General features: G+C 48.3%; 2 protein-coding genes across 13 annotated transcripts in view; both read left to right on the top strand.

The window, feature by feature from the left end:
* The window catches only part of LOC119970652 (microtubule-associated serine/threonine-protein kinase 4-like), a 588,463-nt gene that overhangs the window by 327,336 nt on the left and 238,234 nt on the right, over nucleotides 1-22,893 (top strand). The gene's annotated exons all lie outside the window — the stretch shown is intronic.
* Nucleotides 8,062-8,484, top strand: LOC119970653 (40S ribosomal protein S26-like). Its single transcript, XM_038805618.1, has one exon. The coding sequence runs from the start codon at nucleotides 8,081-8,083 to the stop codon at nucleotides 8,429-8,431; it is 351 nt and encodes a 116-aa protein (XP_038661546.1). The 5' UTR covers nucleotides 8,062-8,080; the 3' UTR covers nucleotides 8,432-8,484.

Below are 22,893 nucleotides of genomic sequence, written 5' to 3'. Positions count from 1 at the left end.
ATCCCATCGTGCCTGTTCCGCCATTTAATACAATCATGACTGATCGGGCACTTCAATGACTTTTGTACCCACTATACCCACACGCCTCCATGTGGGTAAAGGATGAAGGGGGCTTGAGATAGTGGACGTGATCTAGCTGCCTTGGTTGCGTCCCGAGAGGCCTCCCATGAGATTTACTGGCCTCTTCATGCCTCGCAAGATCTTTTTTAAAAAATATTTTTATTAAGGTATTTGAACATTTTTATAAAAATAACATTAACAATGACATCAACATGGTTGAATAAACATTTGCCCCCCCATCCCAATCTTCACACACCCCAACCATTAAACAAATATCCCCCCCCCACCCCCCCCTGGAATACTGCATCTGCTGACATTTTAATTTTCCCTGAGAAAGTCGACGAACGCCTGCCACCTCCGGGTGAACCCGACCATTGACCCTCTGAAGGCGAACTTTATCTTCTCGAGACTGAGAAACCCAGCCATGTCACTAACCCAGGTCTCTACACTCGGGGGCTTTGAGTCGCTCCACATTAACAAGATCCGTCTCCGGGCTACCAGGGAGGCAAAGGCCAAGACGTCAGCCTCTTTCGCCCCCTGAACTCCCGGATCTTCCGACACTCCAAAGATCGCTACCTCCGGACTCTGCACCACCCATGTTTTTAGCACCGTGGACATTGCCTTAGCAAAATCCTGCCAGAACCCTCTAAGCTTCGGGCATGCCTAAAACATGTGGACATGATTTGATGGGCTTCCCGCGCACCTCACACACCTATCCTCTACCCTGAAAACCGTGCTCATCCTAGCCACTGTCATGTGTGCCCTGTGGATTACCTTAAATTGTATCAGGCTAAGCTTGGCACATGATGAGGAGGTATTAACCCTGCTTAGGGCATCCGCCCACAGACCCGCCTCTATCTCTCCTCCTAGCTCGCCCTTCCACTTGCCCTTCCACTTGCCCTTAAGCTCCTCCACCGGAATTTCCTCCGCCTCCGAAAGCTCCTGGTAAATATCTGAAACCCTCCCCTGTCCCACCCAGGTACTGGAGACTACTCTATCCTGTATCCCCTGTGGCGGCAGCAGCGGAAAGGCCGGCAACTGTTTTCTCAGGAAGTCTCGCACCTGCAAATACCTAAACTCTGCTGGCAATTCAAATTTATCCGCCAAGGCTTTCAAGCTGGGAAAGCTCCCGTCTATAAATAGATCCCCCATCCTTCTAATTCCTGCCCTTTGCCATCTCCGGAACCCACCATCTAGCCTACCCAGTACTAACTGATGATTATTATAAATCGGGGTCCAAACCGATGCTCCCTCCACTCTCTTATATCTCCACTGCCCCCAGATTCTCAGAGCCGCCACCACCACCACCAGACATGCGGAGTATCGGGCCGGCGAGATCGGGAGAGGTGCCGTTATCAGTGCTCCCAAACTGTGTCTTTACATGTCGCCCCCTCCATCTGCTCCCATGCCGACCCCTCCCCCACTACCCACTTCCTAATCATCTTTTTTTTTTAAATTTAGAGTACCCAATTAATTTTTTCCAATTAAGGGGCAATTTAGCGTGGCCAATCCACCTACCCTGCACATCTTTGGGTTGTGGGGGCGAAACCCACGCAGACACGGGGAGAATGTGCAAACTCCACACGGACAGTGACCCAGAGTCGGGATCGAACCTGGGACCTCAGCGCTGTGAGGCAGCAGGGCTAACCCACTGTGCCACCGTGCTGCCCCCACTTCCTAATCATGGCTACATTAGCCGCCCAGCAGTAATTGCAGAATTACTGTGGACCCGCCCACACAAAGCCCGAAATAACCTTAAAGCTTGAAAAAGGCCTTTGGGATGAAGATGGGGAGGCACTGAAAGACAAACAGAAATCTGGGGAGGACCGTCATTTTCACGGTCTGTACCCTCCCTGCCAGTGATAGCCAGAGCATTTCCCATCTCGGTTTAACTTGTGCAGTGCCTCCCATTCCCAGGCCACCTGGATTCACAGATACTGAAAGCTCTTCCCGACCATTCTGAGGGGCGGCTCTCCCAGTCTCTTCTGTCCTCTTACCTGGATCGCGAACATCTGCCTTTCCTCCATGTTCAATTTATATCCCGAAAAATAGCCAAATTCCCCCAGGATTCGCATTACTTCCCTCATCCCCTAAACGGGTTTGAAATATACAAGAGCATCTGTGTAAAGCGAGACCTGGTGCTCTCTCTCTCTCTCTCTCTCTCTCTCTCTCCCCCCCCCCCCCCCCTCCCCCCCCCTCCCGGCGAACCAGCCCTTTCTAGTTCCTAGAGGCTCTAAACGCCATGGCTAATGGCTCTATGGCCGGAGCAAACAGTAACGTGGGGAGTGGGCACCCTTGCCTCGTCCCTCAGTGTTGTTTAAATTACCCCGACCTCAGCCGGTTACACCTCGCGAGATCTAATGAGGCGTCGCATTCTAGATCCTACCCATTGAGGGCAGAACCTAGATTTGTATATTCAAGTGAGTAGTCAGTCTCATTTGCATATATCTGCGTTGGATCTACCCAATGTCCGGGATGGAACGGCGTCACCTCGGAGACCCCACTGTGGGCACCCTTTAGTACTGTTTTCCACAAACATTTAAAAATGGCTCGCCGATCTCTTCCTGCACTGGCCAGCAGAGCTCGTTATTGCAGGAAATGGGACTAAGTTTGTCCTCAGAGGGGCGTTCCTCGCCGAGGCCCAGAAACGAAGCAGAGTCCTGTTTAATAGGGCCAGCATTTATTGCCTATCACTGAGGGCATTTAAGAGTCAACCACATTGATGTGGGACGGATTCACGTCTCGGCCAGACCAGGTAAGGGAGACAGATTTCCCTTCCCCAAAGGACCATTAGTGAACCAGATGGGGTTTTACGACAATTGACAATGGTTTGTTTCATGGTCATCATTAGACTTTATTTAGTTCCAGATTTTTTAAAACTTAATTTACATTCCACCAACTGCCCTGCTGGGATTCGAATCCGGGTCCCCAGAGCTGCCTGGGTCTCTTGATTACTAACCCAGTGAAATACCACTAAGCCACTGCCTCCCCAAAGAGGGACAGAAACTGATTATTATCAGTGCCATTAATGCCTCCCAACAAAAGGGTTGGCTACAGGATAACAAAGGGTCAGGAGCCAACCAAGAGTCCATATTCCCCTGGCGCATGCTCACCATCACTGATGAGAAAGGGAAAAAACCCTGCTCAGTCAAATAAGAAAGCGTCCGACCACATGGGAAAGGGGACAAGAAGATATCAACTAAAGTGCAGAATTCTGCTCAACCTCAGGCCCCTGTGCCCAGAACAGGGTAACCATAATAAGTGTCTTTGGGAAGGGACATCCCAAGCTCCAGGAGGGACAGGATACCAACCTCAGAACCTCAGCTGGTCTAGCCCAAACACGCTCTAACGAAGTCAGCCCCCCGCAGGAACTCTCACACACCCCAATTCCCATACCCCAGCTGGTCCCGCACCACCTCGTCCACACCCAGGGCAGCGCACCTCCTCAACCATTACTCAATAAAAGATTTCACCAGCCCAAACCGGGGATACCCCATCACCAAAGAGAAGGAGAATCGTCAAGACACCCAGTAAATGAGGGCCCTGAGAGAGGGGGGGGGGGGGGGGGAGGAGGAGAACTCCCTCCTCCCTCCTCCCTGATACAATAGGGGGAGTCCCCTAGGGAACCACCAAATTAAACCAGGATTAAAAAAAAAATTAAGAGTACACAATTCTTTTTTTCCTTTTGAGGGAATTTTAGCGTGGCCAATCTACCTACCCTGCACATTTTTGGGTGTGGGTGTGAGACACCTGCAGACACGGGGCGAATGTGCAAACTCCACACGGACAGTGACCCAGGGCCGGTATCAAACACAAGGCCTTGGCGCCCTTAGCGCCGTGAGGCAGCAGTGCTCACCACTGCGCCACCATGCCGCCCTCCCCAGGCTTTTGACCAAGAAAAGCATGGACTCTTAAATTCAAGATAACAAAAAGCAACCTAAAAGACCCTACAACCCAACACCGCACCACCAGTACCACCACTCACCCTGCCGTGACTCCACTCATCTTCACTATCAACAAGGTGAGGGGGTGTCCAAAATGCACACCCTTCCCATAACTACAAGGATAACAGCACATAACAGTAAGAGAATAAAACTGCACAGATCACATTTCACATTATCGACTCAGTATGGTTTTTGCTAGAATGGGATAACCGGCGACTCTCGAACCCGTGCTCACATTCGCTGCCCTTACAAATACTCACCTGCATAATCACAAGGGAGTAACATCCAGGATTGATGACGAACTGCAGGATAATGTCACCATCAATGTTGCTTGAAAAGGCCAAGCCATGATAAGATCAGAACCATCGAACACTTTTCAGGCTCTCGCGAGGATTCCAACAACTGAAGCACCTTCACTTAACAGGATAGTATATCCCAGCAGCCGGGTAGCTTAGAATTCCATGTGAACTAGGTTCACGTCGCAATCATAGAATCACCACAGGAGGCCATTTGGCCCATCGAGTTTACACCAACCCTCTGAAAGAAAAACTGATCCTGACCTCCAGCCTATTCCCTGCAAACCCCACGTACCCCACACATCCCTGGACACGAAGGGGCAATTTAGCAAGCCCAATCCATCTAACTTGCTCATCTTTGGACTGTGGCAGGAAATGCACGCAGACATGGGGAGAACGTGCAAACTCCACACAGACGGTCACCCAAGGCCGGAATTGAGCCTGGGTCACTGGAGCTGTGAGGCAGCAGTGCTAACCACTGTGCCACCATGCCACTGGCATCCAGCAATGTTGATTATTCGGAAGTTGTTGGAAAGCGAGTGTCACAGTTTTCATTGTATCCCACAGTACTTTGATGGGATTTATAACCATGTTGTCTTTGACATGTAGGGTAGGGATATTTTGTGTTCATATCTTCCACCTACGACTTTCTGGTTGCTGGACTTTGCTCTGTTGCGTGATCCCAGGAGCCCAATGGTCAAAGGTGAGGAGGTAGCACCATAATTCTTGGGTTTCCCAATGGAAGGGGAACGGTCTGAAATTGCTGCTACACATGGTTTTTACACATTGTGTAAGGTTTTCGAGAAGCTCTCCTTGCCGACATGGGAAAGGAATTTCAGCAGGCACGCGTTCAGCTCAGGAAGCACAATCTTGTAGGATTCATCTGGGTTACAGTTGACCCTTACTGCTTTAACTGGCTGGAAACGATTCACAGCCACCTGGCTCTCACTGGCTACAATTAGGGAATTATCTCATCCTGCATGTTCCAGGAGGAGCTGGCAGTGTGGGCGGTTAGTTAGGGATTGTGTGGACAGAGGCAGAGGTCAAGGTCTAATGGGTTTGCAAATTTGTTTTTGTTTGTGTGATCCAAAGTAAGATAGCCTTCCTTTTTAGACTGCTGACAATTCTGCTCCCCAGTCTTTATAATGGGAACTGCCTGGAGAAATTTTCTAGATTGCCATTGTATTTAAGTCTGAATTATCAGAGTCGTTTTTCATCAGCTGCTGACAACAGATTATTTGGTTTCTGTCTGACTTGTACTGGACTCTTGAAGTGATTTATGTTTATTGGCCTCTGTTGGCTTTCCAACTCTCTTACCTTCCTTTCCAGTGTTGTTCAATGTCTGGCAGTCATTAGTTGTTTAGCATGATTCCTAAGCACTACCACTATTGTGAAGTGGCAGAGTTGCCTTAAATTTGATCAAGGTTTAGGTATCCTGAATCAGAACTCTGACTCTCAGCAGAGGGCTCGACTTGGGATCCAGTGTAATGAAGTTGGGGTCATAGAATCATAGAATTTACAGTGCAGGAGGCAATTCAGCCAATCGAGTCCGCACCGGCCCTTGGAAAGAGAACCCTACTTAAGCCCCGCGCTTCCGCCCTATCCCCGCAACCCAGGAACCCCAACTAACCTTTTTTGGACACTAAGGGCAATTTATCATGGCCAATCCACCTAACCTGTACATCTTTAGACTGTGGAAGGAAACCGGAGCACCCGGAGGAAACCCATGCAGACACGGGGAGAACATGCATACTCCGCACAGTCACTGACCCAAGCCGGGAATCGAACCTGGGACCTTGGAACTGTGAAGCAGTACCCACTGTGCTACCATGCTGTCTTGTAGGAGGCAATATTTTGTCCTCTCCCGATAGCTGGTGTGCCAACCGAGAAATCCACTAGGTTTGATTACGATGCCTGCTTCATGACCTGGACACCATTCATCACCAGCAAAATGGGTATCATGTTCCGCGTTGTAGCTGTAGTACTGATGCACACACAACGTCTAGTTCCTGAATGAGTAAGATACTTTATTAACAGAATGAACAAGTGGAAAGATAACAAATGAACTATGATACAAATGGTAACAAAATAAATGAATTCAGTGAATTCTCTTGGAGCTACTTCTAGTGCGGCTATCCTCTTGTACGACTTACTACCAACAGCCAGATATCTCGAGTCAAATGGTAGATCTCTATCGCCACCAACTCGTTGGAGGTCATGTCGATAACTATATGCATTAATGGATAGCTATGTTCATTAATGTGCACAGGCATATAAACACAATGGAATGCCCTCATTCAAGAGAGGGTTTAAGGCCATTCTTAGTTACTGCAGGTTAGTTAGTTTTACATCAACAGTGGATAGGGTTTTGGAACAAATAATAGGGGAAAGAAATCAGCAGGCGTTTGGAGAGGTTGGAATTATTTGAGGCTAGCCAGTGTGGATTTGAAATGGCAGATAGTGCTTGATTAATCTAATTTAATTTTTTGATGAAGTAACAGTGAAGGCTGATGAAGGGAAAATAATAGATGTTGTTTATATAAATTTTAAGAATGTCTTTGAGAAAGTACTATTTAAAAGGCTGGCTAACAAAACTGAGGCAATCCTATCACTGAGCAGTGCAAGGTTTCCTTCCGGGCACAGCGCAGATCTGATCAACGTGGATCACCAACTCAAGAGCAGGCTCGATCTGATTGGCAAAAATTTTGACAGAATTTTGAGCAGTGAATTGGACTGCCAATTTCAAATTTTCCTCCTCTTTTCTCCCCTTCTACTCGAAGACGAGGGTGATGATTCCTTTCCTCATGGATCCTGACGTGCTGCTAACCAGAAGGACACTGTCATGCACTTGCAGCAGTGCTCGGCTGATCCCACAGAGTCGAATACAATTCCAGTGGTAAGCTTTCGCTTCTGGGAGTTTTACTCATCTCAAGCGACCTGAGGCTTTTGTGACCTTGTCCAGAGCTTGCAGTTTGTCCAGCTACTTTATGTAATCTAAGATCTCCATGATAGAAGACAGGGAGGTCGTACTGATCATGGGCTTCAAGTCGATAGCCTGCAGTAAAACAAAATTCTGATTATCAAGTTGTGATGATACTGAGGTGTGGTTTTTCTTTGGGCTGCTAATCGCAGAGCTTTCTATATCTTGTGGAAGAGGAAACATGAGCACATCACATCCTGCTCCACAAAGTGGATTCTGGACCAGGAGGTGATCATGGAGGCTTCTGCAGGAAGTATTGAGGCCTGCTGGGTCTTTATCTCTTGGGGGTCATCCCTGACATTGACCTTTGTCGACTCAGCAGGAGCAGATTCTGCGTGTTTTTCTGGGGTTAGGGCATTGTCTTATCTTCCTTGACCATGATGTGGAGATGGCGGCGTTGGACTGGGGTGAGCACAGTAAGAAGTCTTACAACACCAGGTTAAAGTCCAACATGTTTGTTTCAAACACTAGCTTTCGGAGCACTGCTCCTTCCTCAGGTGAATGATCATCTGAGGAAGGAGCAGTGCTCCGAAAGCTAGTGTTTGAAACAAACATGTTGGACTTTAACCTGGTGTTGTAAGACTTCTTCCTTAACCAGAGATCAGGTTGTTGGTAAGATCCGGTTAGGGCCTCATAGCATTTTGTTTAAAGTAGTCAAAGTTTGAGATCCAGGTTTTGAACAAACAAAAATAAAATTCATGATACAAGTTTAGAAAGATAAAACAATATACAAAATCCACCTTGTACTGCAACATTCAGAGTAATTATGAGGTATGTGCTCTTTGGGAGGCGTGCTGAACATGATTAAGAAGCGAAGGAATAACGGACGTGCCAAGAAGAGCCGTGGCCACGTCCAGCCCATTCGGTGCACAAACTGTGCCCACTGCGTCCCCAAGGACAAAGCGATTAAGAAATTTGTCATCCACAACATTGTGGAGGCTGCTGCAGTTCGAGATATTTCAGAGGCCAGTGTCTTTGATGCTTATGTGTTGCCCAAGCTGTACGTGAAGTTGCATTACTGTGTCAGCTATGCTATCCATAGCAAAGTGGTGAGAAATCGTTCACGAGAGGCCAGGAAGGATCGAACTCCACCAGCACGTTTCAGGCCAGGCGCCAACCTCTCACGTGGACCCCCTCCGAAGCCTATGTAAACATTGGGAATCCAATAATTTGGTTTGAAATATAATAAAAATGTTGGACCATTTATTAAAAAAAAATTGAGGTATGTGAATTAACAAGCCAATTTTGGTCAAGCACACGAGATTATTCAATAAATGCTAAATGCTACCAAAACCGGTTCCATGGGTTTCGCGCCCAGATATTTGTAAGACGATTATTCAACTAATCTTTGTCTCTGACACAAGGGTTTCGAATCTTCATATTCGAAGGTCTTGCTTTGGAATTCTCCCCAAAAGTCGCTTCAATGATGGCCTACATTGCAGGGTTTCAATCTCATCTTCTGAGATTCTATTCTCCTGGATTCCTGCGTACACGTAAGCATTGCAAGCACAATTTCAGCTCCTTGGCTATGCAAAGCAGAATACCACTGCTCCAAAGAGGTACGTTTGCTCCTGACGTCCTCGAGCACGGAGTCACCAATCTTCAACTGCCTCCTTGGAACTTCAGTGCTTCTCCCAAGTACACACTTAAATTTTGGTCCCAGTGGCCCTTTTTCTGATTGGAGCCTGTTTCTCTGCTCTTACATTTTCCTTAATTGGGACCTGTTTCTGTCCCCGCGTTTGTCCTTTACTGAAGACTGCCTCATGGAACCTCTCCCTTGTCCCTCTCTCCAGAACACTTCTTGATTCTGGTGCTCTGCCACATGCCACGGGTTTTTTGCGTCCTTTTTGTTTCTTTCTATGCACTAGTATGCAGTGTCTGTTCTTGGCCTGGTGAATGTAAAGGTGTCGAACTCTGCTTGTGCAGCCTGCCCCCGGCCTGCACATGTGCAGGAGGTCCGAAGACCTAAGGGACATGGAGTTCCCAACCTCCGATCCTGATGAGCAGGTGAGTATGAGTTTCACAGTACATCGAGGAGGAACAATCTCTTGACGTTTGCTTTGATTTTTTTTCTCAACATGAGGGATTTTCATGGTTCTCCAAACTTTGTAAATTTTGTGAGTTCATCAATGTTATCCAGGGTCAACAAATTCACTTCCAACCTCCTGTGTCCCCTTCCCACCCTCTTGACCACCTGTGACAGGAGATAGTGGTCAGAGAACAATATGGACTACCTCGGTGGAGATGACCTTGCATGCTTGGAACACAAAATAGGAATGGATGGATGGTCTGCCTTGACCAGGCATATCTATGTGGTGCTTTGTCTGCAGGATTCATGAAGATGTTTTGACGAGATGCAATAGGACTGCACGGTGGTTGAGGAGATGGAATGGATCTGATTTGTAGTCAGTGACACATTTGTGTGTAATGACTGCATATAGCACCTTGATTCTGAACAAATCTTCATCAACTTGGCTGGTTGCCACGGACCTTCTGTGGGACCCTGGATACAAACTTGTTCTCCCAACTGTAAACTTGGCAAATCTGTACCTGATTTTTTTTTTTATCATGCATGTTGATTTCTTGTAGTTTTAAAAGTTGCTCTTTCGTTTCTGAGAGAGTAGATTGGTTAAGTGTAGGTAAATGGGTATGCACTGCCAAATGTGAACTCCTCCAGCGCTGGAATGTAATCCATAGAACCCCTACAATGGGGAAGGAGACCATTCGAGGCTGCACCTACCCTCCGAAAGAGCACTCTACCTAGGCCCACTCCCCCGCCCTATCTCCGTAACCCCACACATTGATCATGCCCAATCCACCTAACCTGCACATCTTTGGACTGTGGGAGTAAATCGGAGCACCGGGAGGAAACCCATACAAACATGGGGAGAGCATGCAAACTCCACACAGGCAGTCACCCATGGCTGGAATCAAACCCGGGTCCCTGGCGCTGCGAGGCAGCAGTGCTAACCACTGTGCCACCAGTCCGCCCCTAAAGTAGTTGACGATAACGATGAAGTTAGTGCCACGGACGTGAAAAAAGTGTGATGCTATTTTGGACCAAGAATGAGTCGGAGCTTCATGTGGAATCAATGGTGCTTTGTGCTGACTTAGCATATGCTGAGCAAGAGCATATTGACATGTCTCTCACTTCTTGACAATGACTTCAATGTCATTATTCACACCTGACCGATAGTCTCTCTTGCAAGTCTTTTTAAAAAATATATATTTTTATTCTCCTTTTCCACATTTTCTCCCAAATTTGCACCCACCAACGAATACAATGTCAATCCCCATATCAACAACAACAATCCCATCCTCCCACCAACCCCCAAACAACTGCCCGCATGTTAACATAAACAAATACCAAAAAGGAATCAGGAATCACCCATCGTCACCATTAACACAGACGGTCACCCTCCCCCACTAATGTTCAATGTTATCCAATTCTTGAAAGAGCATAATGAATAACGCCCATGAATTGTAGAACCCCTACATCCTTCCCCTCAGTTCAAACTTAACCTTCTCAAGAGTCAAGAATTCCAACAGGTCCCCCCACCACGCCAGGGCACAGGGTGGAGAGGTTCCCCTCCATCCCAACAGGATCCGCCTTCGGGCAATCAACGAGGCGAAGGCTACAGCATCTGCCTCTGCACCTGTTTCCAACCCCGGCTGGTCCGACACCCCGAACATGGCCTCCCGAGGGCCCGTGTACAGTTTCACGTGCACCACTTTTTAGAGATTACCCTAAAAACCTCCTTCCAGTAATCCTACAGCTTTGGACAGGACCAAAACTTGTGAGCGTGATTCCCCCCTCAACGTTCACACACATCTTCTACCCCCTCAAAGAGCCGGCTCATCCTTGCCCTTGTGAGGTGTGCTCTATATACCACTTTCAGCTATATCAGCCCCAATCTTGCGCACGAGGTGGAGGCGTTCACTTTCCGGACCACCTCACACCAGAACCCCTCCTCCATACCTTCTCCCAACTCTTACTCCCACTTTGCTTTGATCCCTTCCAGTGGTGCCTTGTCCTCTTCCAAAATGGCCCCGTAAACCGTCGACACTACCCCTTCTCCAGTCCCCCTGTCATCAGCACCTCCTCCAGCAATGTGGAGGCCGGATCCACCGGGAAGCTCTGTATCTCCTTCCTGACAAAATCGCGACCTGCATGTATCTAAACATTTTCCCCTGCTCCAGCCCACACTTCACTCCCAGCTCCTTCAATCCTGTAAACTGACCCCCAAGAAACAAATGTTTTAGTGTCTCAATCCCCTTCTCCTTCCATTTCCGAAAATCTCCGTCCCACTTCAATTGCATGTCTTCTTGTCTGATCTATGCCCATGTGTGAGTCATGATGTGGAGATGCCGGCGTTGGACTGGGATGAGCACAGTAAGAAGTCTTACAACACCAGGTTAAAGTCCAACATGTTTGTTTCAAATCGCTAGCTTTCGGAGCACTGCTCCTTCCTCAGGTGAATGAAGAAGTAGGTTCCAGAAACATATATTTAGACAAAGTCAAAGATGCAAGACGATACTTTGAATGCGATAATTTGAAGGTAATTAAATCTTTACAGATCCAGAGGGAGGAGTAATCCCAGGTTAATGAGGTGTAAATTGTCTCAAACCAGGACAGTTGGTAGGATTTTGCAAGCCCAGGCCTGATGGTGGGGTGTGAATGCAATGCAACATGAATCCAAGGCCCGGGTTGAGGCCTTACTAGTGTGCGGAACTTGTGTGAGTGATGAAGTATGGTGAAGAATATCAGGTCTTATAGATGATCTGTCTGCCTTTAAATCTGACTCCCAGGAGATGTACAGCTCATCCTGATAAGGCCAAAATGGTCTTGGGTGTTTGTGTACATGTTTATTTGAATCAGGCCATCCTTCAATTATGATTTTCCACAGTTTTTATAGTGTAGAATCGTTCACCATTTCTTCTTCTCACTGTTGCCATTTGATTGTGCAAAATGTACCAGATTAATTTGGAGACCATTTTCAAGTTCAATGTGAATGAAGTTAACTTTTAGACCGAAGAATATATTTTCAAATTTCACTATGTTCGGCAACTTTCTAAGTGTGTCGATATGACCATCAAGTTACCTAGGCATCTTTGAAGATTGTCCTTTTTTTGAGTTGATATGGCTTTAGTATGCTCCATTTTGCTTGGATTGGGTTTTTTTAATTCATTCACGGGATAATCGCATTGCTGGCTGGCCCAGCATTTATTGACCATCCATTATTAACCTTGAACTGAGTGGTTGACTCGGTCATTTCAGAAGCCATTTCAGAGTCAACTACGTTGCTGTGGGTCTGGAGTCACATGTAGTTAAGGATGACAGATTTCCTTCCCTAAAGGACATTGGTGAGCCAGATGAATTTTCAAGATAATCAGCAATGGTTTCATGGTCATGATTACTCTTTTAATTCCAGCTTTTATTGGATACAAATTTTACCAACTGACATGGTGGGATTCGAACCCATGTTCTTGCTTTGTTCTTCCCACAACAGTCATGTCGTCTATGATACAGATGCAGGCTGGAACAATGCAGGTAATGTGGTCCATGTGAGCATGAAAGTGATCCTGGCTAAAAGCTTGAAAGGAAGTCGTTGAAAACAGTATCGTCCAAATGGGATACGAAATGTGGTAAGACTAGTAATCACAATTTGCGTCAAACCTGGAACAGAATTCTGCACCTGCAAATCTTGCATTTAACTCTTCTGATGTGGGTGCTTTATTTTGTAAGGACAATGTTTTATGCTATCCCTTAAAGGTATATCGCAGCCGCTTTCCTCGCTGGAGAAGCAACAGGTCAGCTTTGACCGCTAAGAAGAAAGCTCTCTAAAAGTTCAAACCATTTAAACTGTGAATACTTTGATTTTCTATGCTTGGGTCTGTAGCTGCATACCGTTTATGAACTGATCACCCCTGGGTTCGAATACCTGCCCTGGTCACCCATGGGAGAGTTGTTCTGCCGCAGTAGCAGGAATAGGGTTCGGGCTGCCCTCCGCTGGTCCTGTCTTAACTCTCAGTTCCTTCTCTGGGACTTCCCGGAGCTGAGGTGCTCTGGATGCTTCGCTGATTCCGTTTACCCGGAACTGGGATGCGCTGGTTAGGTTGCTGCTCTCAGCCTCCCGGAGATGGGGATGCACTGGGTGCTGCATTGCTTTTGGCTTCCTGAAGTTGAGATGTGATGGGCAGGTTGTTGCTCCTGGTATTCCGATGCCGGGGCAGCCTTTCGACATACCTGTCACTCTTGAGGTTTGATGAATGCTTATTTTGCCCTGCCTTTTTCATCTGACAAGTGTTTGGCTCACCTGCCTGTTTGTTTTAATTCTGTGGAATTTGCACTTATCGATCAGAGTTTACACAATGTTGCCTCACTGCATAGGCTGGTGACATAAATCCCCTCCCATTTGACCTAATTCCCTCTGATTTTCCTGACTAGATTAAATTCAAAGTTTTTTCCATTGTATTTAATTTCCATGTCTCAGATACTGTCAACCATGCTGATGTAAGAACTGTGGGATTGATCCCCGAATCGGAATATCCAACAAGGGTACCAGATGAATCTTCATCAAGGAGCTAATGATGATTAAATTTGATTTGCCGAACTGTATTGTATCAGCCAGTCTGGATTAACATCTGCATTACAATCTTCCATCAAAATGTACAGCAGTTACCAAGTGAATGAAGTGAAATTGTGCGATTAATTTAGGATTAGTCTCATTTAGATAGCTGACAAGTTGCCAGCCTGTTGAATAGAAAGTCAATATGCTTGAAAGAATAATGTCGCAGAACCTTAATGATCTCGTCCTTATGAGCTGGGGTGGATGAAATGGTTACCTTGTGTTACCGATGTGGGTAATTACGGCAGTGCAGTGTTTAGATGACTGGATTAGTGATCCAGGGGCCTGGATTAATAATCCACAAGACATGACGATTCGAATTCAGTGAAGCAAAACCTGGCACAGGATTTTCTGCTGTGTCAGGCTGTGAGGGTAAAGGCAGGCAGCTGCGGAAATTCATGTTGTTTGCCAAGTCGTCAGTTTTTACCTGCACTGTTCCACCCCAAGCCATTTTCCCTTGTAGGAACCAGTTGAACTAGTTAAAGACCTATTGCGGCCTATTGTCAGACGTCTGATTGGAGACCAAGGGGGCAGTGTTCCAGGCAGGTATTGAGGCCCTCCACCCCCACTGCAATAAAGGCCGGGTTGCCGAGGCCATATTTAAATTCAAATGTTTAAAAGTTTGCAGAGAGGGTGCCTTAAAACAAGGTCTCTCTGCCCCTCTCGTCTGATCTGTAGGCTTCATCTCCGCCTGAGCTGGAGGGCCTCCTGTTGGCTTGCCTGCTGTCCTTAATTGCACAGCGATTCCACACTCTACCCATTATTTAGCAAATTTGAGGAAAATCACCGTTTTTTAAAAATTCATTTTTCACTGGATGTGGACTTCGCTGGCTAGATCAGCATTTGTTGCCCATCCCTAATTGCCCTTGAGAAGGTATCTTCTTGAACTGCTGAAGTCCATGTGGTGTAGGTTAGGAGGGAGTTCCCGGATTTTGACCCAGTGACAGTGAAGGAGCAGCGATACATTTCTAAGTCAGGATGGTGAGTGACTTGGAGGGGAGCCTTCAGGTGGCGGTGTTCCCATGTATCTGCTGCCCTCATCCTTCTAGATGGTAGTGGTTGTGGGTTTGTAAGGTGATGCCGAAGGAGCCTTGGTGAGTTCCTGAAGTGCATCTTGTCAATGGTGCACACTGCTGCTACTATTTCTCGGTAGTGGATGGAATGAGTGTTTGGGGAAGGGGTACCAATCAAGTAAGCTGTTTTGTCATGTATGGTATTGAGCTTATTGAGTGTTGTTGGAGCTGCACTCATCCAGTCAAGTGGGGAGTATTTCATCACATTCCTGACCTCCGCCTTGTAGGTGGTGGCCAGGCTATGGGGAATCAGGAGGCGAGTTATTTTTTTGCAGGATTCCTAGCCTCGGACCTGTTCTTGTAGCCACATTATTTATATAGCTAGTCTAGTTCAGTTACTGGTCGATGGTAACCCCCAGTGGGGGATTCAATTATGGTAATACCATTGAATATCAAGGGACGGTGGTTAGATCCTCTTTCATTGGGGATGGTAATTGCCTGGCACTTCTGCGGTGCGAATGTTACTTGCTACTTGTCAGCCCAAGCCTGGATATTGTCCAGGTTTTGCTGCATTTGTGCGTGGACTGCTTCAGTGCCTGAGGAGTCGCGAATGGTGCTGAACATAGTGTAATCATCAGTGAACGTCCCCATGTTTGACCTTATGTTGGAAAGAAGGTCATCGACGAAGCAGCTGGGCGGCACAGTGGTGCAGTGGTTAGCACTGTTGCCTCGAGGTGCCGAGGACCTGGGTTCGATCCCGGCTCCGGTCACTGTCCGTGTGGAGTTTGCACATTCTCCCCGTGTTTGCTTGGGTTTCGCCCCCACGGCCTAAAAAAGATGTGCAGGTAAGTGAATTGAATATTACAAAACAGAAAGGTGCTATCCACTCCACCTGGGTTCTCTGTTCGCAGATAATTTAAGTCTTCCATGCTAGGAACTCGATCTGATCTCACTGAGACGGCAGGCAAAACTGTTCATCGAAACAACATTTCAGTATCTGTCATTATCTCTTTATTTAGCGGTACAATCTTTCTAATTTTATGAAGGTACTCTTCGACATACACTAAACAAATACTCCTACATCAACTAGCACAAAATAAAAGAACTCAAAATAAACTGAGGCTTCATAACTGAGAAATATACACGAGCGTCAAAAACACTACCTTGTATGTTTTCCATTTCTTATTTAATCATTCAAGCGATGCGTGCATCTCTACCAAGGCCAACATTGACTGTCTATTTCTATTTGCCCTTAATAAGGTGCTGTCCATGTGATGAAGCTACACCCACAGTGCTGTTAGGTAGGGAGTTCCCAGGCTTTTGACCCAGAGATATTGTTCCAAGCCAGATTGTTGTGTGACTTTGAGGAGAACTCTCTGGCAGTGGAGGCCCAATGTGCCTGCTGTCCTGAATTTTCTCGGTGGAAGTGGTCACTTGTTTAGAAAATGCTGTTGAAGAAGTCTTTGGCCAGTTGTGTAGTGTATCGATCATGGTAGCATCACTGTCTAGATATGGCAGATCAGTTATTCATTCTCCAGCTTCTTGGATCATTTCTAAGAAAGGGTTGCATACAGACCCTGATAAGGCAGGGTATCTGGCGGCATGGTAGCACAGTGGTTGCCACTGTTGCTTCACAGCACCAGGGTCCCAGGTTCGATTCCCGGTTGGGTCACTCCCTGTGTGGAGTCTGCATGTTCTCCCCGTGTCTGTGTGAGTTTCCTCCGGGTGCTCCAGTTTCCTCTACAAGTCCTGAAAGACGTGCTGTTAAGTAATTTGGACATTCTGAATCCTCCCTCCGTGTACCCGAACAGGCGCCGTTTTGTTGTGACCAAGGGATTTTCACAGTAACATCATTGCAGTGTTAATGTAAGCCTACTTGTGACAATAATAAAATAATTGTAGATTATTATTATTATCTTTATGTTCCCCCCTTACCTCACTGTCACAGGGTCTGGGGTGCTTTGTGTTCTTAGCCTGGCAAAGAATGTTTTGTTTTTTATAATCCTTTGCAGTTTAACCACCATTAACACTTATCTTTCAGAGGATTCAATATGAGTATTGCATTTAATCCGAGGCTGCCACTTTCGATTTTCTACTGGAGTCTGTCCCATTATGGTGAATAAGAGATCCACTGATGGATTTAAATTTCATTGAATTTACAGCTTTCAATAGTACAGTTTAAATCGACAATCTGCTGAACTATGTGGTGCTATGCCTCTAAGCAATATCATAGATGTGTGCGACCTCCAAGCAGTAGGTGGCGGTGCAGACACACCATGCGGTCTCAAGACAGTAGTCTTGAGTGGGGACAGATCTGGCCATCACCACATGGTTGTAGGAGATGGTTGTGAGATGTACCAGTGAACAGTCGTGCTAGGTGTAGTTCCAGACGAGTCCAAAGAAACTCCATGACAACGTGCTCTGTAACAGATCCCTATCTTACGACGTGTGATTCAATAAAGATCCTGGTCTGGACAAGTCGAGGTATTTGTTAGATTCCTTTGCAAGACATCGAAAGTCAAACACAACAAACTATGCTGCGTTAGGTCATAGATTCTTAACGTGATGGGTGGGCAGTTTTGGCTGTCCAATTATTTTATTCAGTTGCATCCTTCCTTCGAAAGATGCACCACAGATTTGGTAGTTAGGAGACAGGTTTCATAATCCCAGTGAGCCATGGCACAGGCCCCAGAAAAGGTGCCAAATTGCTGTGGAATAAGTGTCAATAGCATGATAAAATATGTATCACAAGTTGGACTGGTTTAAAAAGTAGAAGTGATTTATAACTTGGCTTAGCTTTAGTATTTGGCTTGCTGATAGTTTCAGAACAGCACTGGCAGTGGGGCTGATTTTTGCTCTGGTCAGGGGGTGAATAAATGGGTGTGTCAAGGAAAGGGAGAGGAAAATGCATGTACACGCCAACTCATGTATGCATGTTCTCTCTCACATGTATACATGTGCCCTCACCCATGTGCAGCCTGACTCTTACCCATCACATGCTTGCTCACATGCGCTTATTTCTTTTCTCAGGTTCTCTCACACACTTGTTCTTGAGTGCACCTTCTCTCACGTGTGTTCTCTCTCTCTCTCTGTCTATATCACATGCAGATTTGCTCACTCTTGCTCTCAACTATTTTGTTTAACACAAAGAACTAAGTAAGCAAAATCAAATGAACTGAAGGATGAATTAAAGGGGCAGTCCTTTAAAGGTAAACTGCCTTAAACAAAGAGCAAATCACAAATAAAACGTAAGACATTGAACCAAAGTGTGACCTACGGGGTTAATAAGGCACCCCAGCCGCTGTGGTGCCCAATGGGCATGCAAGGTCTCAAGGGTGTCTGTGGATACCAAATGCTCCCTCTCCAGGGACACGCGCTGCCAAGGTAGCTACGGAAGAGGGGCAGAGAGTAAGATCAGACAACCTCCTTGACCACCAGCTTGGGCAATTAGGATTGGCCAACGAATGTTGACCTTGCCACACCCAATGAATGAACGCATTAAAATAAGTGTGATTGTTAATAGAATTATTTCAGAAGGAGGTTATTTCAGAAATGGAAGGTATACAAGCTAGTGTTTTGACACAAGTGTTCAATGTCTAAACCTTAGTTATGTATGTGCTCAGCGAGTTCTTTCAGTAGTTTTTGTAACATTTGATGTCCTAATCTTTGGTTATGGGTACGTGGAAGGATAACTCAGTAAAATCTGGAAGTGCGTCTCTGACAAAGGATAGGTTCACTGCAGTTTAAACTATGTAGCTACCCCACCCAACCTGTCCCAACTTCTCTCCCGCTCTCCCTCACCCACATCTCCGCCACAATCTCTGCCGCCCTCCCTCTCACCCTCTCTCACCCTCTCTCCCACCATCATTCTCTCTCTACCCGCCAGCTCTCCCTCAACTCTCTTCCCACTCCCAACTCTCTTCCCACCCCACCTCTTCTTGCCCCATCTCTTGTATCCCATCTCTTGTATCCCATCTCTTGTATCCCATCTCTTGTATCCCATCTCTTGTATCCCATCTCTCTCTGCCCCATCTCTCTCTCTGCCCCATCTCTCTCTGCCCCATCTCTCTCTGCCCCATCTCTCTCTGCCCCATCTCTCTCTGCCCCATCTCTCTCTGCCCCATCTCTCTCTGCCCCATCTCTCTCTGCCCCATCTCTCTCTGCCCCATCTCTCTCTGTCCCATTTCTCTCTGCCCCATCTCTCTCTGCCCCATCTCTCTCTGCCCCATCTCTCTCTGCCCCATCTCTCTCTGCCCCATCTCTCTGCCCCATCTCTCTCTGCCTCATCTCTCTCTGTCCCATCTCTCCCTGCCCCATCTCTCTCTGTCCCATCTCTCCCTGCCCCATCTCTCTCTGCTCCATCTCTCTCTGCCCCATCTCTCTCTGCCCCATCTCTCTCTGCCCCCTCTCTCTGCCCCCTCTCTCTGCCCCATCTCTCTCTGCCCCATCTCTCTCTGCCCCATCTCTCTCTGCCCCATCTCTCTCTGCCCCATCTCTCTCTGCCCCATCTCTCTCTGCCCCATCTCTCTCTGCCCCATCTCTCTCTGCCCCATCTCTCTCTGCCCCATCTCTCTCTGCCCCATCTCTCTCTGCCCCATCTCTCTCTGCCCCCATCTCTCTCTGCCCCATCTCTCTCTGCCCCATCTCTCTCTGCCCCATCTCTCTCTGCCCCATCTCTCTCTGCCCCATCTCTCTCTGCCCCATCTCTCTCTGCCCCATCTCTCTCTGCCCCATCTCTCTCTGCCCCATCTCTCTCTGCCCCATCTCTCTCTGCCCCATCTCTCTCTGCCCCATCTCTCTCTGCCCCATCTCTCTCTGCCCCATCTCTCTCTGCCCCATCTCTCTCTGCCCCATCTCTCTCTGCCCCATCTCTCTCTCTGCCCCATCTCTCTCTGCCCCATCTCTCTCTCTGCCCCATCTCTCTCTGCCCCATCTCTCTCTGCCCCATCTCTCTCTGCCCCATCTCTCTCTCTGCCCCATCTCTCTCTCTGCCCCTCTCTCTCTCTCTGCCCCATCTCTCTCTCTGCCCCATCTCTCTCTCTGCCCCATCTCTCTCTCTGCCCCATCTCTCTCTCTGCCCCATCTCTCTCTCTGCCCCATCTCTCTCTCTGCCCCATCTCTCTCTCTGCCCCATCTCTCTCTCTGCCCCACTGTCTCTCTGTGCCCCACTGTCTCTCTGTGCCCCACTGTCTCTCTGTGCCCCACTGTCTCTCTGTGCCCCACTGTCTCTCTGTGCCCCACTGTCTCTCTGTGCCCCACTGTCTCTCTGTGCCCCACTGTCTCTCTGTGCCCCACTGTCTCTCTGTGCCCCACTGTCTCTCTGTGCCCCACTGTCTCTCTGTGCCCCACTGTCTCTCTGTGCCCCACTGTCTCTCTGTGCCCCACTGTCTCTCTGTGCCCCCACTGTCTCTCTGTGCCCCCACTGTCTCTCTGTGCCCCCACTGTCTCTCTGTGCCCCCACTGTCTCTCTGTGCCTCCACTGTCTCTCTGTGCCCCTTCTCTCTGTGCCCCCACTGTTTCTCTGCCCCATCTCTCTGTGCCCCCACTGTCTCTCTGTGCCCTTTCTCTCTGTGCCCCCACTGTCTCTCTGTGCCCCCACTGTCTCTCTGTGCCCCCACTGTCTCTCTGTGCCCCCACTGTCTCTCTGTGCCCCCACTGTCTCTCTGTGCCCCCACTGTCTCTCTGTGCCCCCACTGTCTCTCTGTGCCCCCACTGTCTCTCTGTGCCCCCACTGTCTCTCTGTGCCCCCACTGTCTCTCTGTGCCCCCACTGTCTCTCTGTGCCCCCACTGTCTCTCCGTGCCCCCACTGTCTCTCCGTGCCCCCACTGTCTCTCTGTGCCCCGTCTCTCTGTGCCCCCACTGTCTCTCTGTGCTCCCACTGTCTCTCTGTGCCCCCACTGTCTCTCTGTGCCCCCACTGTCTCTCTGTGCCCCCACTGTCTCTCTGTGCCCCCACTGTCTCTCTGTGCCCCCACTGTCTCTCTGTGCCCCCACTGTCTCTCTGTGCCCCCACTGTCTCTCTGTGCCCCCACTGTCTCTCTGTGCCCCCACTGTCTCTCTGTGCCCCCACTGTCTCTCTGTGCCCCCACTGTCTCTCTGTGCCCCCACTGTCTCTCTGTGCCCCCACTGTCTCTCTGTGCCCCCACTGTCTCTCTGTGCCCCCACTGTCTCTCTGTGCCCCCACTGTCTCTCTGTGCCCCCACTGTCTCTCTGTGCCCCCACTGTCTCTCTGTGCCCCCACTGTCTCTCTGTGCCCCCACTGTCTCTCTGTGCCCCCACTGTCTCTCTGTGCCCCCACTGTCTCTCTGTGCCCCCACTGTCTCTCTGTGCCCCACTGTCTCTCTGTGCCCCCACTGTCTCTCTGTGCCCCCACTGTGTCTCTGTGCCCCCACTGTGTCTCTGTGCCCCCACTGTGTCTCTGTGCCCCCACTGTCTCTCTGTGCCCCCACTGTCTCTCTGTGCCCCCACTGTCTCTCTGTGCCCCCACTGTCTCTCTGTGCCCCCACTGTCTCTCTGTGCCCCCACTGTCTCTCTGTGCCCCCACTGTCTCTCTGTGCCCCCACTGTCTCTCTGTGCCCCCACTGTCTCTCTGTGCCCCCACTGTCTCTCTGTGCCCCCCCCACTGTCTCTCTGTGCCCCCCCACTGTCTCTCTGTGCCCCCCCACTGTCTCTCTTTCCACTCCCATTCTCCCCCCCCCCCCCCCTTCCTACCTCAACTACCCCGCCCTCACTTCCCCTCTCTTCCCCTCCTGCTTCCTCTGGGGCTGGTGGAGAGGCGATCGAGCACTCCTTCTCCTCCTGGAGTGCTATGAAAAGCACTTAACTGAAACCATCGGCTTATACTGCCTCCCTTTAGTTACCAGGTTTCCCAAGCCCACGGAAACCCCGCTGGCCAATGTTAAAATAAAAGATCTCCCCAAATTTGAGGAATGAAGTTTCATTACCACTTCCAATGCTGAGCACATATCCAGTGCAGATTACTCCGAAGGCTCCAAACCCATTGTGGTTAAAATAAATAGAGGTGTATCTGCAGCAGATGGGGGCTGGCTTTCCTATATTTCCCAATTCAATGCTCTAGCAGCTCTAGCCTGCTCAACCGTAGGGGTCAGGCTGCATGAGTACTGGTGACATCTGGCTCTATTTCTTCACCATTGCTCGTGAATCCTCCACTGCTTCTATGTTATCAACCTCCTTGTCCTATGCTGAGTCATTGCTATTCCAGTTAAACATTGGGAATACTGAACCGATCACCTTCCATCTCCAATTCAAACACAGGACCCCCATCAGAGATTATACCCCGCTTAGTGGCCTGTTTTAGATTGAATCCGAGTGTTCATACTTTTGTGTCCTGCTGGGTTCTGAGCTGGGCTTCCAACCTCTCTGTCACAAGGACCACCTTCTTAAATCTCCAATGTCAGTGGTCTGCAAGCTGACCTCAGTCCATCTGATGCTTAATCATGTATTCCTGCCTTCGTCACCGATGGACTTGACTATTCCAAAACAGCCAGAGTAGAAAATTATTAAGTTTAGATAATATATTTTAAAATATCAACATGTCCTACTTTTCTTGTGTGTATATTACCAATTGGCTGGTCAGAAATCAATATGCAGTGCATTGCATCATTTTATTGGACGGCACAGTAGCACAGTGGTTAGCACTATTGCTTCAGTGCCTGGGTCCCGGGTTCGATTGCCGCTTGGGTCACTGTCTGTGCAGAGTCTGCACGTTCTCCCCGTGTCTGCGTGGGTTTCCTCCGGGTGCTCCAGTTTTCTCCCACAAGTCCCGAAAGACGTGCTGTTAGGTGAATTGGGCATTCTGAATTCTCCCTCTGTGAACCCGAACAGGTGCCAGAATGTGGCGACGAGGGGATTTTCACAGTAACTCATTGCAGTGTTAATGTAAGCCTACTTATGACAAAGATTATTATTAACCATTTTGAAGCTGTGTACAGTCTCCCTTTTGGAGAAATA

Source organism: Scyliorhinus canicula, chromosome 8 (assembly GCF_902713615.1).
Source record: "Scyliorhinus canicula chromosome 8, sScyCan1.1, whole genome shotgun sequence".
NCBI lineage: Eukaryota > Metazoa > Chordata > Chondrichthyes > Carcharhiniformes > Scyliorhinidae > Scyliorhinus > Scyliorhinus canicula.
The sequence above is the reverse complement of the archived record's forward strand: the minus strand, read 5'-3'. Positions and strand labels throughout refer to the sequence as shown.